At 39.5% G+C, this 19,216-nt stretch overlaps 2 protein-coding genes across 2 annotated transcripts in view; both read right to left on the minus strand.

The window, feature by feature from the left end:
- The window catches only part of RMC1 (regulator of MON1-CCZ1), a 359,458-nt gene that overhangs the window by 249,131 nt on the left and 91,111 nt on the right, over nt 1–19,216 (minus strand). The window lies entirely within an intron of this gene.
- The window catches only part of CABLES1 (Cdk5 and Abl enzyme substrate 1), a 101,414-nt gene that overhangs the window by 9,633 nt on the left and 72,565 nt on the right, over nt 1–19,216 (minus strand). The window contains exons 2-5 of the mRNA XM_063451478.1: nt 16,314–16,385; nt 10,311–10,403; nt 9,841–9,918; nt 1,823–1,928 (exon numbers count right to left, since the gene is read on the minus strand). Of these exons, the coding sequence (XP_063307548.1) occupies nt 1,823–1,928; nt 9,841–9,918; nt 10,311–10,403; nt 16,314–16,385 (349 nt within the window). The remainder of the gene's footprint in view (nt 1–1,822; nt 1,929–9,840; nt 9,919–10,310; nt 10,404–16,313; nt 16,386–19,216) is intronic.

The raw sequence follows: 19,216 nt of genomic DNA on the forward strand, positions 1-19,216 counted from the left end.
GTGAGTGAATGCGTGTGTGTGTGTGTGTGAATGCATTTGTGTCTGTGAATGCATGTGTGTCTGTGAATGCATGTGTGTCTTTGAATGCATGTGTGTCTGTGAATGCATGTGTGAGTGTGAATGCATGTGTGAGTGTGAATGCATGTGTGAGTGTGAATGCATGTGTGTGAGTGTCCGAGTGTGAGTGTCCGAGTGTGAGTGTCCGAGTGTGAGTGTCCGAGTGTGAGTGTCCGAGTGTGAGTGTCCGAGTGTGAGTGTCCGAGTGTGAGTGTCCGAGTGTGAGTGTCCGAGTGTGAGTGTCCGAGTGTGAGTGTCCGAGTGTGAGTGTCCGAGTGTGAGTGTCCGAGTGTGAGTGTCCGAGTGTGAGTGTCCGAGTGTGAGTGTCCGAGTGTGAGTGTCCGAGTGTGAGTGTCCGAGTGTGAGTGTCCGAGTGTGAGTGTCCGAGTGTGAGTGTCCGAGTGTGAGTGTCCGAGTGTGAGTGTCCGAGTGTGAGTGTCCGAGTGTGAGTGTCCGAGTGTGAGTTTCTGAGTGTGAGTGTCTGTGAATGTGAACGTGTCTGAGTGTGAGTGTCTGTGAATGTGAACGTGTCTGAGAGTGTGTGTGTGTCTGTGAGTGTGTGTGTGTCTGTGAGTGTGTGTGTGTCTGTGAGTGTGTGTGTGTCTGTGAGTGTGTGTGTGTCTGTGAGTGTGTGTGTGTCTGTGAGTGTGTGTGTCTGTGAGTGTGTGTGTCTGTGAGTGTGTGTGTCTGTGTATGTGTGTGTGTCTGTGTATGTGTGTGTGTCTGTGTATGTGTGTGTGTCTGTGTATGTGTGTGTGTCTGTGTATGTGTGTGTGTCTGAGTATGTGTGTGTGTCTGAGTATGTGTGTGTGTCTGAGTATGTGCGTGTGTCTGAGTATGTGTGCGTGTGTCTGAGTATGTGTGCGTGTGTCTGAGTATGTGTGCGTGTGTCTGAGTATGTGTGCGTGTGTCTGAGTATGTGTGCGTGTGTCTGAGTATGTGTGCGTGTGTCTGAGTATGTGTGCGTGTGTCTGAGTATGTGTGCGTGTGTCTGAGTATGTGTGCGTGTGTCTGAGTATGTGTGTGTGCCTGTGTCTGTGTGTGTGTGTCTGTGAATGTATGTGTGTGTCTCTGTGAATGTATGTGTGTGTGTGAGTGTATGTGCGTGTGTCTGAGTGTGTGCAGGCGTATATGTATATGTGTGTCTCTGTGTGTGCATATACACGAATACACGAGTGTATTTTATTATTATTTTTTGGGGGGAGAGGGAATCTTGGGAGAGTTCCCACACTTTATTCCCCAGGACTTGACCCCTGCACTGTCAAAACATTACACACATATATATATATATATATAAAAGACTAATACATAAAATGTTCCAAATGAAAAAAGCAGATATTACCAGGTTTACAGTCTGAGGGTCAAAGGCTGTTGATTTCTCTCTCTCTCACCGGCCGGATGAAAGTGAGTCTGGACCTCCTCGTGCTGTAAGCCATAATCATCGCACTTATGACTAATCACGGCTTGAACTATCTTGCTTTGCATGTAATGCGTCTCATATATTAGTTTCCCCTTTTACGTTGCATTACTGAAATAAATGAACTTTTGCACGATTGTAATTTTTCGAGTATCACCTGTATATACATACATACATACATACTTACACACACACACACACACACACACTTTTTTTTAATTGGAGACACAAAACTTGTGAACCTGTGATTAGAACATGCTGTAGCTCTGGTCATCTAGCTGTTTGGCTACATATCCCATCATCCAGCAAATATATTGATGTAAATATGTTGTATTTTACAATTCTTACCTTTCCATCAGCACCAAGTTCCACTCCTTCTAGGCCAAGAATCATCTCTCGTGCCCCTATCCCACCAGAGGAATGGCGCTGTCTAGTACCTTCAAGCTTCACGTCCCTATTTAATATATATAAAAAGTGTCAATACATCCCATTTCCCTCGTTTATTAACAAGCAATTAAAATACATTCATTGACAAACTTGATCGAGGGACATTTCCAAGAACTCCTGAGCCAATTCTCAGTCTCTTCATTTAAACAAAACAAAACAAAAAAAGTTATATAATAATTAACAAATAGAAAGATTTTCTAGCTGCTAAGCAACATGTTAAAATCCAACAATAACTACATCTTCAAATAAAGCATTGGTTAGCTGAACAACATGGGGAATGTAGAGCGATACACAAGTGGTTTAGAATTAAGCTATTCTACTGGATTCATTTTATAGTCAAAGTACTCATATTAACGATGCAGCACTCCGGTAGCAATATCAGCTAAAAGCAATAACTTATGACTAAAATCCTATATTCTGTGAATTTGTATTTAAGTGTCTACCTGAGACAGGGTTCTAAGAAAGGTACGGGAGGTCACATCTAGTCTTATTCCTCCTGGAACTTCAACCCTGTTACATATCTTAGTATCATCAGCAAAAAGACATACGTTACCATCAAGATCTACTGTAATATCACTAATAAAAATATTAAAGAGAATGGGTCCAAGTACAGTTCCCTGAGGTACCCCACTAGGGACATGCCCATGCTTCAAATATACTCCATTGACTACAGCCCTCTGTTGCCTGTCACTCAGCCACTGCCTAACCCATTCAACAATATTGGAATCCAAACATAAAGATTGCAGTTTATTGATAAGCCTTCTATGTGCAACAGTGTCAAAAGCCTTACTGAAATCTAGGTAAGCAATGTCTACTGCACCACCCTGATCTATTTTTTTTTAGTTAGCCAATCAAAAAATCAATAAGATTAGTTTGGCATGATCTCCCTGAAGTAAACCCATGTTGTCTTTGATCTTGAAATCCATGTGATTTTAGATGTTCAACAATCCTATCCTGTAACATGTTTTCCATTACTTTCCTCACTACTGAAGTAAGGCTTACTGGCCTATAATTGCCCGACTCCTCCCTATTACCTTTGCTGTGAATGGGCACAACATTCGCTAACTTCCAATCTTTTGGAAGTTAACTCCTATTAACAATGATTGGTTAAATAAAATCAGTTAATGGTTTTGCTAGTACACCACTAAGCTCTTTTAATAGCTTTGGGTGTAGTCCATCAGGTCCCATTGACTTATTTGTCTTTACTTTTGACAGTTGCAATAGAACCTCTTCCTCTGTAAATGCACATGTAACAAATGACTCATTTGTCCTTTTTCCTAACTTCATTTTCATCTGTAAATACTGAACAAAAATATTCATTGAGGCAGTCAGCTAGACCGTTGTCCTCTTTTACATACCTTCCTTCTTTTGCTTTTAATCTAACTAATCCTTGTTTTACTTTCCTTTTTTCATTTATGTATCTAAAAAACTTTTTGTCCCTTTATTTATTTTTATTTATTTTACTGACTGTGCTATTTTCTCTTCTGTGTGTGATTTGGAAGTTCTTATAACTCGCTTAGCCTCTTCCTGCCTAATCTTATGGATGTCTTCCTCACTCTGGATTTTTTTATAATTACTAAATGCTAACTTTTAGTTTTTTACGATTTTTGTGTATGAGAATGCAGTGTGTGTGTATGAGAATGCAGTGTGTGTGTGTGAGAATGCAGTGTGTGTGTATGAGAATGCAGTGTGTGTATGAGAATGCAGTGTGTGTGTATGAGAATGCAGTGTGTGTGTATGAGAATGCAGTGTGTGTGTATGAGAATGCAGTGTGTGTATGAGAATGCAGTGTGTGTATGAGAGCAGTGTTTGTGTGTGAGAATGCAGAGCCTTGGTGGGGGTGGGCAATTTTATTATTATTTTTTTTAATTATTTTGATATTTTTTTTTATTATTAATTCTTCTTATTATGTTTTATTTAATTTAATTATTTTTTTATTTTATTATTATAATATATTTTTTTTTCGTCCCCCCTCCCGGCTTGATATATGGCAGGGAAGGGGGCTCTTAAGGGTCCAATATTATTAAAATCCCTCTTTCTAAACGAAACAATAGGTAAAATCTTTGCTAAATCAATAGAAATTATTAGAAATATTAATTACTCTGTAACCTCTCCTCAAAAGCAGAAATGGGAAAGAGATCTAAACTGCCAATTAGATCTGCAAGAGTGGCGTAATGCTATTAACAAGACACGAAAGCACGTGCAATGTTTGAATCTAATAGAAATCCATTATAAACTTGTCCACAGATGGTACTTAGTCCAGTGGGGGCTGTGGGGGCTGGCAGAGCTGTAACTTATCTCTCCTGCAGCTCCTGTCAGCTCCCTCCTCCTCTGCGCCGTCCGTTCAGCACCTCGGTCAGCTCCCAGTGTAAATCTCGCGAGAGCCACTTACACTGGGAGCTGACAGAAGAGCTGAACGGACAGCGCGAAGGAGGAGGGAGCTGACAGGAGCTGCAGGAGAGGTAAGTTACAGCTCTGCCAGCCCCCACAGCCCCCAGTCTGTATTATGGCAATATAAATTGCCATAATACAGACTATTGACTCGAGTATAAGCCGAGTTGGGGTTTATCAGCACAAAAAATGTGCTGAAAAACTCTGCTTATACTCGAGTATATACGGTATATATATATATATATATATTTATTTATTTATATTATACACACACAAAACGTATTAAAAACACAAGATTATAAGCTGAATGCTTTATCTAGATTTGGATCATTTATTTAGTAAAGCAAGGCAATTCCATTCATGAAATCTGATGAGGAGAACTGCTTAAGAGAACTGTGGCTGCTATCAATTAACAAACAGAAAGGTTTACCGTTTTTCTCTCGATCAACAGGTTTTTAGGTGTAAACGAAAAAAGGGAAAACAAAAAACAAAAGTTTCTCTCAACTTTCACTTCCTCTTCCTTATGCTTTCTAGTATTTCCTCTCTGTGTTTTCACAACTGCTTTTTGTTGATTTGACCGAACCTTCCCTTGTTCACCACAACAACAGTCTGTCATCTGTCTTCTAGCCAGTTCTTTACTTATCATATAAACCCTGCTCAATTATAGATGATCAATGTGTTATAAGGTTTTCAGAACTTGTGGCTCGGTAATGAATCCATTAAGAATACAATATTAAAGTGGATAACTGCAAAGAAAAATCATTTGGTTTATGTACAATTCTATATGAAAAAAGGAAAAAAAAAAAAAAACTAAGCCTACGATTTTCTGAATATTCAATATTGCATAATAACCACCTAGCCCCAGAGGCATCTACAACAAAACACTTTCAAAAATGTTTTTTATCACACAATAGATCCTTTCAGAAACACAATTAGAATGCCTGGGAGCCAAATTTGCCACGAGCTGAGAGGTTGTACCTAGACTGTCAATTTCCATTCCAAACAAGATAACACAGGTGCTGAAGCTACACCTGCTTCTGCACAATTTCAGATTTGGCAAGTTAGTATGACACCTACAGACAAGCACAGAAACTCTTGGAAGCGTACACAGTTAATGGCATTTAGGAAGATACATTATGTAGTTAAAGCATGTCAGTTTAGGCGATGCATACTGAAATATCTGAATATTTCAGACATTAACTATGATATGTACGTCGGGGGCTATGTATCAAACGGGTCTGCTCTATGAAAAATAAAAAATGGAACAAACATGAAAAAGAGGACAGTCATTAACGCAATATGCATGATGGCTCCACTGGTATCCATGGTTATTGCACCACTACGACTTTAAATGACTTTTCAGACCATAACCTTTTGTATACAGCATCCCTTGTGTCACTAGCCTTTTCTTTATAGTAGCCAATGATCAAAAACCTGTTTATTTAAATACTACCACAGCACAAAAAAAGGCAAAGTAATATCTACACTCACCACAACTGTATTATTTACACATTCATTTCTTATTTACCACTTGCAGTCTATAGATTTCACAACTATTTGACTTGTATGTCTTTAGAATAAAGCTCTGTATAACGAGCATAGCTCATTTAATTCTATCTATGACACAAATTGTGTCACCAATAACACATATGCCAAAAACTCAATCCGGCATCCACGAGTGCACATAGTAACATTATAAAACCACTGAAAGGCTTTCTTGTGGGAAGGATGCCCTGAGTTAGTTTACACAGGACACCAGAGTACTAACATAGAATTAGGGGCCCACAAACTGGGATTGTCTGGTTACATTTCATTGGTTTTTTTTTTCATACTTTATTGAAATACACTATTTTTTCCTCTTTATATCCAATTGCCTCCAAAAACATGGCTAGACACAATTCTCTTGAATACAGAGCAGTGATATACAGGGTTATTCACAAAGATAAGAATTCTAAGTGGAATCAAAATGGAACACACACTATTCCTCCACTTCAGCTAATTTGGCCTTCAATTTGAAATTCACTTTGAATTCTCTCTTTATATAATCTAAGAAAAAGACAGCTGAAAAGACAACTGTTAAAAAAAAATAAAAGGTTTCCTAAAATATAGAGGACCTAAATGCATTAAGGGCTGTACTTCCTGCATGGTTCAGTATTGCCAGTTTATGCTGTGTCATTATTGCATTTTTTAATGAGCGTTAAGCATGCTGTTTTGCTTGTCTCCACCCTGCCTTGCCAGCTTCTGTGCGACTGTTACTAAACATGTCTGCACTGCACCTTAGGGTACCTAGAGCGCTTCTCAAAAACGCTTTGCTCCAAACTGCTCTGAAGCTCTGCTCAAGTATGGCACTATGTACAGTTATTTACCACACCAAGTTAAAAGGCAAAGCATTTTACTAAAACCAACCCTGTTAGAAATAGTAATAATTAGTAATAAAAAATGCACATAATTATATTGAAAGGAGATACACCAAATGACCTCAATGACAACACTGACCATTGTGATACTCCTTTCTTCTGGGTCACATCTAAGGTGATCATACAAAATAATACAATTTCATATTCCGCCAGAAATATATATTTTTTCTTTTTACAAAAATCGCCCCCCACCTCCTCCCCCCTAAAAATATATATAAAAATCTATATAAATAGATATAATAGTGAGACACATTCCACAGCACTCAATGTATCCAGTTCCACAACTCCACCACCCCCAGCTCAATGGAAATCAAATGCAATCACTATCTCAGTGAAGACTATGACGATTCATACAAACAACACAGATTTCCCATTTGCACCAGACCTATCTTTGCGCAGGTTTGCACTGGATACATCCATAGGCTACAGTCACACTTTCTTCAACAGATTCTGATGGAACACAACTTCTTTGACACTTGTTAAAGATCCAAGAGTCCCAACAGTGTTTCATTGTCTACATGCTCACCCAACTGTTCAGACATTCCATGAACATTTTCTGTATTATTTCCAATTCCTGAAAATCTCTTGATTAGACTTTAAACCAGACCATCCCACTCCGACAAATACATAAAACTTCTGACAATACTACCTGCAGTTACCAGAAATATTATCCTAGATACCAGATTAGTCCTACACAACTGTACAAAGATAAGCTATCCTTCCTCTATTGAATGGCGTGGAGACTAAGCCATGCACCTTTTTCCTATTGGACTCGGTATATCCTCTCCTTAGATGTCCAAACTTAAAAAAAAAAAAAAGTTTAAGACCATTATGTGATATTTAATTAAAGTGCCGCTTTAAAAAAAAAAAAAAAAAAACCTTTACTTAACTTCCTCGCAATACACATCGTTCTTGGTAATAACATTACCTAATTGTTAATTACGCTTTTCCCTTCCCCATTTATACCTTTTTACCCTCCGTTAACGTTATCTTTTATTTTACTCAATGTTGGTAAAAATTACAAAATGTAAAATCTCCCATCTTCTATGCAGTCAGCAACACATGACATTCTGATTGCTGACATGAAACCTGAAGCACAGCTGGTCAGCCAATTCTATGGTTAGAACTATAACATCAGGGAAGCATTTACTGGTGAATAATTTAAAAGTCCTATTAAATATTGAGCTAGCTCTTTTTCCATTCTTATAACACAAAAGAAGAAAAAAAAAATATTGTTGCGGATTCACTGAAAGTCACGGGAGGTGCCTTGTTGTCAAAGAAAATTGTACACAAGAAAAGTTAATTCCATCAGACCAGGCTGTATTCTGTCTTGGGCTCCTAATTTTGACTTATGAAAAAGTCCCTCCCCCCACCCCCATATTATATACATTTTTTGGGAGTTAAAATCCATTTTAAAAGTGTATACAAAAATTGCTGTACCTCACCCAGCAATATTTATCACAGCTAATTGTGTTTCACTATATGATTAAACCTACATCTTAAGTGAATGATCAGTAGCATCTATTTTTTAATTCTTTACGCTTTTTTCAAATGATCAAATTCATTTTGAAATTATTGCTCTACAAAAGTTCAAATATAGACTAAAAAAGGGACTTCTGTAGATAGAATTTCTTTAAAAACGATCAGATTTTGATCATTTGAAAAGCCTATACAAAAAATATTAAATCAACGCCTATTTGCCTTCAAAATCCCTGACTTCGTGTAAGAAGCACCTAGAAGAATTGATCCAGTTTTGAAAGCAAAGGGAGTCACACCAAATATTGACTTAATTTCATTTTTTCTTCTGTTCACTAACTTTGCAATTTTTTTTTTAAAAAAATACATAAAATTTCTATTTTTGAAAGCAAAGCATTCTTTAAAACACAACCCTCCCCCCCCCCCATAGAATATCTCCAAATGTAATAAACCATTAACTTTATATTTATCTGCACTTATATCTGTAGATCTATACATAAGGGATAACTAGTAACAAATAACACAATTAACTAAATACAGTGAAAACTAAGAAATTCCAAACTTAAAAGGCTGTAAGTTACTAAAACATTACATGGCAGATTACATCAACCATTCATGGTATTTTAAAGGAAACTTGGAAGATTTAAAGCGAGATAGTGCTACATGAATATTTAAATTCCAAACGAGAGGTAGAGTGCTGTTAAAAATGCAGAAAATATGATGGGGGATGATTTTTGACATTTAATTTGGTCAGTCATTTTGTAGTAATAAATCCTAGCAAGTCTTAGAAAAAAAGTGACACTACAAGTTGGTGCTGGTTTCATTCTGTTGATGCTAAACATATAGGTTTGGGGGTACCGGTAATTGCCAAATATGAAAAGTGACACAAATTTGTAAGAGTGGAGTAACCTCCAGCTGAATGTACTTAATAATTCTGTCGGTCTTCATGGTGTTTACACCACGTTTCCATTTTCCAGATCAGTACACTTTGATAAATCTCTTTCATAGGCTCCAGTTGTTACAAAATTGCCCCCATTTGAACACGTTGCATTGAAATAACTGATCATGGTCAGATATCTGGATTATAAATCTTTATCTAGCATAAATAAGGCTAACTAAGGCCTTTATCAGTTATATCTTATTGCATAGTAACACATTTTACGAATTATTAGTCAAATGTCTCTAATCACTTTCTAAAAGAATAATAGCAAGTGCTTGCATGGTTTTGGAAAGTCTAAAAATGTTTACGTATATAGGCAAATCAAAAAAGAAAAAGGAGAACGGAATATTTTAAAATGAATAATGATTTTGCGGGAACTAAAATAAGGTAGGGCAAATTAATATTTATCCAAACGTACTACTATAAATGTGTGTTAATTTGTTCAATAAACTTACAATTTACGGTCCCTCAGAATTGCCGACCATAAATCCTAGAGGGAAAAGTGGTAATAACTATGATGGCATAGCCGTAGACATTTGAATTTACAGACAAAGCTGCAGTATAAGTTAAACACATATCGATTGCCGTCCTTAATGAATATCTTTTGCTCGCCATTTTACATTGCGATGGTACAATACAACACGTACCTGTATGTATAAATATTAGATACTTGTACATCACAGAACTATACCTACCCAACATGGGCACAGTCCCGATATGGCAGCACAGAAAATATGCTACAGAACGACCTCCTTCCACTTATTAAGACTATCCTGCAAAATGCAATAAGATTATACCATCAATGAATCTTACAAGAGAATAGATTACACAGGTAGACATGCACAACACGTCAATTAGTGTAATGTGCCAGATGTGATGGCTGTGCCAGGACTGAATGGACAGTGATATCAATGACTAAACCTTTAATATGTGTTTAAATGAAAATGGAGCATAACATGACAATTTAAAAAAAATAAAAATAAAATAAAGGTTATAGGTGTTTTATTCAACAACAGAATCACCAATCACAGCTATAAGCATCAGCTGGCTGTTTGTTAATTTGTTAAACTATATGAAAATAAAAAGCAAGAAATGGAACATCATCATTACTTAATCACAAGCGATATTACATGCACTGGGATAGCTCGATGTGTTTGTAGGTTACCTGCCATTTCTGGTGTCGTGTTGCCTCATGCTCTTGATAAAATGAATCTTTTTAAAACTCTTTGGTCTGGGTGATCCGGAAAGAGTCCGGCATCTGAAAAATATGACAATTATAGTCCATAGCGAGCACGTTCCTGGCCTCTCAACACAAAGACAGGAAGGACAGACTAGACAAATGACTCCAGTTTAGCTACATTTCACAGACAGCAGGAACACCATCAACATATATAGGAGAGAGGTTTGTTTTTTTAACATTGTGACATTTTCTTACATAACTGCCTACAATTTCCTTTTAATCTTTTATGTTGCAGAAAAAACAAGAAAATAATTGTGAATATGTTTAAATGAAAACTCCTTATGAACAGTGCGCTCACTGTGTGAAAAAAAACAAAAACACCACAGGACACCAAGGTGAATATCAACTTAAAGGGACACTATAGTCATCAAAACAACTTTTGGCAGTTTTGGTGTAAAGATCATACCCCTGTAGTCTTACTGCTCAATTCTGTGCCATTTAGGAGTTAAATCCCTTTGTTTATGCAGCCCTAGTCATACCTACCCGTTGTAACTTGCACAGCATTTCTAAACACTTCCTGTAAAGAGAGATCTAATTCTTTAGCACATTTAGAATTTCTTATCTCATTCTATAAATATCATTTAAGATCCTGCAGAAGTCTGTGTGTGATTAAAGTTCAATTTATACAGCAGGAGCTAAAAATCTCTAAAGCAAGTTCATATCTGATTGTATTGAAAACAAATTGCTTTATTTTCAGACTGTGTGAATCACAACCAGGAGAGGTGTGACTACGGCTGCATAAACCAAAAACAGATTTAATTCCTAGATGGCAGCAAATTGAGCAATGAGACTGCTGAAGCTGTTCTATACACACCTCGCTGTAAACTTCACAATGAAAAAGCTACGCAAGGACTATAAAGGAGATGCAGAATTTTTCCAGATCAATTTACATCTCAGGTTTCAATTTACTATAAGTCACGTTTTAAATTAATAAACCTTTAAAATGTGAACAACAGCCTAATGTATGCACTGAAAGATTAAAAATAAATTTTAATAAGTGATAATACATACCTCAGTAGACAGATTTTTATTTTTTAATATATTTCATGACACATTACTTCAAAAGACAGAGAGCATGACATAAAATCCCATTTGAAGAATATGTATTTAAATAACTGAGGTAGCATGATGTATCAATATAGAGAGAGAAATATATGAGGGCTGCGCCGAAATGAAGGAGAATAGTCCAGTAAAATATCGCTAGGATACCGATAAAAATCTTTTTTATCCCATTCTGAAGAAGCCACTTATGGTGAAACGCGTTTATGGTTATTTACTCGTGTATTTTAGAACAATAACAGTTATTTGGTTACCACACCGTACCAATCCTCTTTATATTGCACTCTCTATGCACTTTTAACTTTTTTACTTATTCCTGGCATTTTAACCCCTTAAGGACCAAACTTCTGCAATAAAAGGGAATCATGACATGTCACACATGTCATGTGTCCTTAAGGGGTTAAACGTTCCTGGTTACTTTTACTTCCACTGGCAATTTTACTGTTCCAGTACTCCAAGAAATCCCAGGTGGGGATCATACCACCAACGCTTATCTATAGAGCAGTACCTCTGCTCTACCTTTGTGAGTATTATTTTATCTTTATTTTACTCTCTTATCCCATCACAATTGAGAGCACTATCTGTTGCTTTTTACTCTTCTCTTTTGGAGCCTTGGAATACCATACGGTGCTGACGGACGCATTGCCGCTACATATCCCATAAGCGGGGATTATACCGCTGTACGCTATCGACACCAGAGCTCCCTCAAATGTGAGTTCTTTACCTTCTCTACTTACTGCACATTGAACCCCATTGTCATGATCTGCTCTGCTCTGTTCTGATGTCTGGACTTGGCTTCTGGTATCCAGTACTCTTGTTTCAATTCTTGTTTGGTTTTTCTTGGTTTTTGGTTTTCTATTCTATGTCTGGTTTTCTTTATGCTGGGATTTCTGGGTTCATTCCTATAGTTCGTCCCTGGATTTCCCAGTCTCCAGGTTTCCTTTAAATGTTTGTTTTATTTGCCACACCCATTTGTTTCCATCTTTCATTTTGTTTCAGTGTTCCTGCAGGCAGCTGCTCACTGCTTCTGTCCTTTCTTGCAGGTAAGTGCTATATATGTGTTCTGAATCTGTTGTTGTTTTAGCATACATTAGGCAGTGTAGGACCTGCCAGATATGGAGTACATTGGCGTTGTTGGCAGGCTTATGCAATGTATGATCATATAGTGTGACTAAATCCCCATTATTTTCATATGTAGTACTTAGTTATTTCTCCTCTTGTTTTGCCTATGTTATCCTGTCTTGTTTTAGTTTGTATACCCAGTCCTGTCCAGTCATGCCCATGTTATGTTCATGTTTTCCTCATGTCTTGTGTATATGTTCTGGGTTTAGCTTACTATCCTTCTCTGGTTCTGGGTTCTATTAGTTCTGTCTTGTTTTCAAGTTTGGTGCCCATCTCTAGTCTTGCCTTGTTTCTAGTACTGGATACAATCTTGCTGCAGAGCCTCCCTATTAAGCTCCTGGGAGGTCTGCTTAATTTCCAAGCTCCTAGTTCCGGTTATCCGCATAAGCTGAATCATGGTCTTGGTATGTGGCTGCACAAACGCTGGTGCTCAACACCAGGGGGCGTGCGGTTACCCTGCAAATCCACCTCCACGCTGAAGACTCCCTCTTTTTTTTTTCAATTCTTTATTTTTGTTGTGCAGGGTTTAACAATAGGCTTACTCAGCCACAATAGCAGTCATAAGCCGTAACATACATAACCGTTAAAACATGTGGTTTGCGTAGACAGCACAAATTTTTTGTTTAGAAGATGAATAGACAATAAGTACGCATAGCATAGTCGATAAAATTTAGGCTTTCCTATCAGCGGTAGCCAAGTGAGGTAATGGTTAGCGTGTGTGATGTATGTCCAGCAAGGCCTACGTTGAACACTTATACTGTCATACAAGGCTGCAGTGAGATATCTAGGAAACAATATGAGTCGACAAAAAAAGCTTAGCTTAAAACAATGTAAGTCCCCTAGAGGGTCCCCCAATTGGGCGTGTAGGAGGTCTTGAGACCGGATCATCTTAGGGGCAGTCGGCATATCAACATTGTGCTTGTGCTTTAAGACCAGTGCCAGGGGAGTCTGTTGCCCATCAAGTTTGTGGGTGGTCATCACCACTTGTTCCCTGTGTGCAGGACCCAGGACATGCCAGCCGCAGGTCCCGAACACAGGGACAGCGAGGGCCACAATAAACATACACGTAAATACCACAGTAGAAGAGAGTAAAAGAAAAAGGAAAACAAAACAACTCAGCACAAAAAGGCAAGAAATGCAATGTACCCTGTTTGGGGGCAATATTGTGTGAGCTGTGCTAGGCTGATCTAATAAGAGAGCAGACAGGAATACCGTTATGAGTCCATCAAGTTAGATTGGCATGAACACAAATTAAGTCCCGCTCCGTCCGCTAGGATGGGGGCTGGTAAAATAAAATAATATCTTCAGCCGATGCCCAGGGACGGGAGGCTGTCAGCAGGTAGGTGCTTAAGTCCGTCCGCAGCTCTTTGGGATGAAAGGCCCCGCCGGGCTCCAATGGCTTGACACTGGGTTTTGAGGGTATCCAGCTGTACGCCGCGGCTGGCCGCCATTAGCAGTGTTTTCCTGCCTCCGAAATCCTGTGTTCGATCTCGCTTTTTCTGGGGCCCTCGCCCTGGGGGGCTTCGCAGGGTAGGTCCAGTGGGTGTCTGGTGATAGTGCAGGATCGCAGGTGTCATCCGCCAGGTTTGAGATACTGCTGATCTCTGTGTCAGCCTCCTCGTGTGGGGCCTTCTGGGTGTCCGTCGCTTGAGCTGTTCCCGCCGTTTGTGCAGTCGTCGTGTGGGGTGGTTCCTTCTAAGTGGAGTTGCAGACTTGTGCGGTGGGCCCTGGTGTGAAGGAGCAGTTGGCTGCACAGTGGTAGGCACACTCATCATGCTTTCTAGTCTCCGCCAGAATTCCAGGAACCTATTGTCCAGCCGGACGAGTATGTCTTCGAGTACTGAGTCAGGTGCTGGGATCCATGCGGTATCCGCCATCTTGGCTTGGCCGCCTCTTAGTGCATCCGTTGTCGGGAGCTTGAGTGCTGGGGTTGCGTTGCCCTCTGTGGGGGGACCGGGATCACCCCCTCCGGTCCAAGGGGGGGGGGGTTACGGGGCATGGGTCTATGCTTATCTGCAGATCGGTTTCTTCGAAGCAGGGGATCGGCCGTTTCCCCCGCCCGTCGCCCACCGGGCCGCTTTTCCCACGAGTGTGGCAGGACAGGTACCTCGCGTCGCCAGCCTCCTTCTCGCTTTGTAGCTAAGGTAGGTAGCTTGGGTATCAAGTAGAGTAGATTAGAACGATTATTAGTTGGTTGTAAAATGCCTTTTTTGGCATAGTGGTGGAGGAGCTCCTCCGAGATGCGTCCTGCCGCCATGCTGGTTTGGCCCCGCCCCCTGAAGACTCCCTCTTAACATCAGGCATAATGGGTCCTGGTCCATGCTCCGCCGCCTGGACACTGTGTCTGAGTTCCGGGCACCGGACCGCCACCCTGACACCCATCACAATTGAGAGCACTATTGTTGCTTTCTATTCCCTTTTCCGAGCTTTGGACTACCAGACTGTGTTGACGGAGACCCCTCCCCTACATATCCCATAAGCGGGCCTTAGCTCTACTGAATGTGAGTTCTCTCTTTCTGTTATTTATTACACTTTGTATTTTACATACTACACCATTGGTCGCCTCTACCTCTCTTGTATTTCCATATACTGAACGGTCAACACCAGACGCACCTACCTCTATCAAGAAATTTTATCAAGTATTCTCGACTACCCATCGACATCCTAGCGATATTTTACTGGACTATTCTCCTTCATTTTGGCGCAGATCTCATATATTTCTCTGTGTTTATCTACTGAAGGACTTGAGGGGCTTTCCTTCGTTTGGGTTGCTGCCTACCCCTACTAATTGTGGGTTAATTAGCGCTGAATTCTTTATCTTTTTCGTGTTGATGTATTAATATATAGCTTATTTTTTATTTTATTTTTTAAAGGGACACCACAGGCACCCAGACCACTTCAGCTAATTGAAGTGGTCTGGGTGCAGTGCCCTTTTACACTTAGTGCTGCAATGTTAAACACTGCAGTTGCGGAGAACCTCAATCCTTACATTGCAGCTCTAAGTCTGCCAACAGTGGCTGTTTAACAGACAGCAGGTTCCTGTATCGAAACAGACTATTGGTCCGGTATCTGACGCTGGACGTCCTCACACTCTGCATAAGGGGCCTCCAGCATCAGATTTTTTCCCCATAGGAAGCATTGATCAATGCTTTCGTATGGGGAATTCCTAATGTGCGTGCGGCCCGGCATGCGCATTAGATCCCCCACACCGGCTGACATAGGGAGAGCCTGACCCAGCACCGAGGGACATTGGCGCTGGATTCAGGTGAGTGACTGAAGTTTTTTTTTAACCCCTTCAGCGCTCCGGAAGAGGAGAAACTTAGAAACCTATTGTGCCAGTAAAACGGCTTTGTTTTCCTAGTACTATAGAATCCCTTTTAATTTAGATCTGGAATGTTTCCTAATAAATAACCATGACACTGTAAGAGGATGATTTAATATAATGCTTTAGGAGTTAATATGGAATCATGTATATTATGTATTGAACAATTTAGTAACCATTCAATATTGCTAAACAGAAATCAAAACTCAAAGTAAAAGAGTTTTGCAGGGGTTAGAGAAATCACAACTGCGGACTTGTGAGCAGTTTAAAAAAAAAATATATATATATATATATATTTTCATTTTATTGAATCCCATTAAGTTATTAAGAGCAGTCTCGGAATGTGTTAGCTCTGAGTGTATGCTGAACTCTGTGTTGCCTAGGGGAAGCTATGAAAAGAACCACATGTACAGACAAATATTTACCTCCGTAAAGGAGCATTTTCTTCAATGTCTTCAAGTGTTTCTAAAGATGATCGCTGGGAGATGAGTCGTCTCCTGTATATAAAAAAAAAGAAAAAGAAAAGAAAAATGTTTTGTTTGGAGTACAATAAATTCAAATAGAAAATAACCTACACAGAGTTCAAATGAAAATTAAAGGATAATACTCAAAAATCTAAATATATTATGTGCCACGGTGATCACCATCGCCAATACAACTTTGTGTACTAGTTGTAGTACTAGAAAGATAGAGTCTTTAGTCCCTTATGTTTTCCAAGAGATTTCCCCAACATCCAATCTTTAGTCCTTGCAGAGGACAACATAAAGAGGTAGTTTCTTCCTTAATGACACAGCATGCCCACTCAAGCAGTGCAACAATAGCCTACCAGCACATAGGTATCAGAGCATTCCGCAAAACCAAATCTCTGCATACTGTTGGCATGGGCCTTTGGCATGACCAAACAGCTGAACTGACGTCACCCATCACCTCCTTACACCATAACTACTGCAATAAGTTATAGTTGGCATATTGCTTGGAGGGTCCCTTCAGAGTCATTAAGCCTCAGATCCTTGTTATAGAAAACATCACAAGTTACTTTTATCATAAAATACAAATGTATTACTTCGCATAGCGGTTGCATTTAAAAATGTGTTTTATCTAATAAAAACTTACAATGAAGGGATAGATAATAGCGGACATTTATGTAAATATGTTCCTGCCTTGAAAACTGTTAACTTAAATGTACGTCTACTAAGCAAGGTCTGCCGCTTGTCTCCCAATTTTTTATTTTGACAATATTTATTTACGGTTTTAGATTTTATACAGAAAGAATAGATACACAGTACAAAGCAGTATTGCAAGAGTAAATGAGACAGAGATATATGAGTTTTGTTAGCATATACAAACAATCAACATTAGGCCACTAGGTCATTATCCTCAACATATTAGGAGGTATCAAGCAGCTGTACCAAGTTGACAGCAAGTACCGTTGACGTCGGGGAAAACAAGTCTGGCGTTTCTACTTTTGCATTTACGTCTCAGAGACCAGTTATGCCTCTCTTACTCATCAATCAATGCTGAGACAATTTGTAGCTATTGTTGTAAGAGTTACAGTGTTTCCAAGTCAGAGTACTAGCCTGAATAAAACGTTGTGGACGGAGGGGGGGAAAAGTATGGATGAAGATGAAGATGAAGATGAAGATGAAGATGAAGATGAAGATGAAGATGAAGATGAAGATGAAGATGAAGATGAAGATGAAGATGAAGATGAAGATGAAGATGAAGATGAAGATGAAGATGAAGATGAAGATGAAGATGAAGATGAAGATGAAGATGAAGATGAAGATGAAGATGAAGATGAAGATGAAGATGAAGATGAAGATGAAGATGAAGATGAAGATGAAGATGAAGATGAAGATGAAGATGAAGATGAAGATGAAGATGAAGATGAAGATGAAGATGAAGATGAAGATGAAGATGAAGATGAAGATGAAGATGAAGATGAAGATGAAGATGAAGATGAAGATGAAGATGAAGATGAAGATGAAGATGAAGATGAAGATGAAGATGAAGATGAAGATGAAGATGAAGATGAAGATGAAGATGAAGATGAAGATGAAGATGAAGATGAAGATGAAGATGAAGATGAAGATGAAGATGAAAAAAAAAAAAGGAGGGGAGAGGTGGGCGGCTGACCCGAGACCCACCACGGACGAAAGGGATGCCCTCCGCACACTCACTCAGGCCATGTAACCCGCCCAACCTGTCTCGCCGATGGGCCTAGAGTTAGTTCCATCCCAGTCGTTCCGCACTATTACAGTCACCAAAGTGCCGCTATGGTTTAGACTTTCCAAGTCAGTAGTCAGGACAGGAAGTCAATCCACGGAGTCAATCTCTGCAGGCAGCGTTCTGTATTACCCTTCAGGGAATCAGTGAGCGTTTCCATTGCATGGATCTCTTCCACCTTCGCCATCCACTGTTGAAGGGTGGGCACAGTAGTGGAGACCCACCTAGCCTGGATCAGCAGTTTAGCTTCATTTTAAAGATGTTTTGTTAGCAACTTCTTATACCTTGAGAGAGGCATTGTGGTGTGGTGGAGGAGCATCTGGAGAGGCTGGAAAGGGCGGTCTGTATCTAGTATGTCGCTGATCGTTGTGTGGACCTATGTCCAGTAAGGGATTCGTTTTCTGCAAGACCATCAAATGTGGAGATCAGAGGTCTCCCAAATTTTTTAAGCAAGGAGTCTGCCAGTCACTGGTTAACACTCTGAAGATCAGATCAAACAATGAGGAAGCTAGCTCAGTGCAGTCACTGCAATGTGAACTGAATTAACGTGATGTGTCCGGTAAACCCATAGGCATAGAATATGATAAACTGTAGATGTATAAATTGAGGAGCAACTTTTGTACTTTGAGAATGTTTTAAATACGCGCGCACACACACACAGCACGGGTGCACATACACACACACTGCACTCCTCAATGCAGTGTGTGTATTCAGCGGACTGCGTGCACTCAGCAGTCTGTGTGTATATGTGTTGTATGAGTGTATTGAATTTGCGGGCGGTACTAATAAATATAAGCTTCATTTTATCTATAAGATTACATTTTTATTCCTGTGATTTGTGTTTAGAGAGGTCCCCAGTGCACTGCGTTGCCCGTGGGCCCATAATGTTGTTAAGATGGCACTGACCATTAGAAAAATCAATCCCACAGTAAGGAAACTGCAGACCTCAAGGGCAGAGGAGAACAAAATAACTGCCGCCAAATATTGCAATCCGACACAAGAAATAAAGGATAATAAATAAAGGCAAGTGGCAAGGAAGAAGGGAGGGAAAAAATAAATAAATAATAAAATTAAAATGATGGAAAATTGTATTTGAAAAAAA

This window comes from Pelobates fuscus, chromosome 4 (genome assembly GCF_036172605.1).
Source record: "Pelobates fuscus isolate aPelFus1 chromosome 4, aPelFus1.pri, whole genome shotgun sequence".
NCBI lineage: Eukaryota > Metazoa > Chordata > Amphibia > Anura > Pelobatidae > Pelobates > Pelobates fuscus.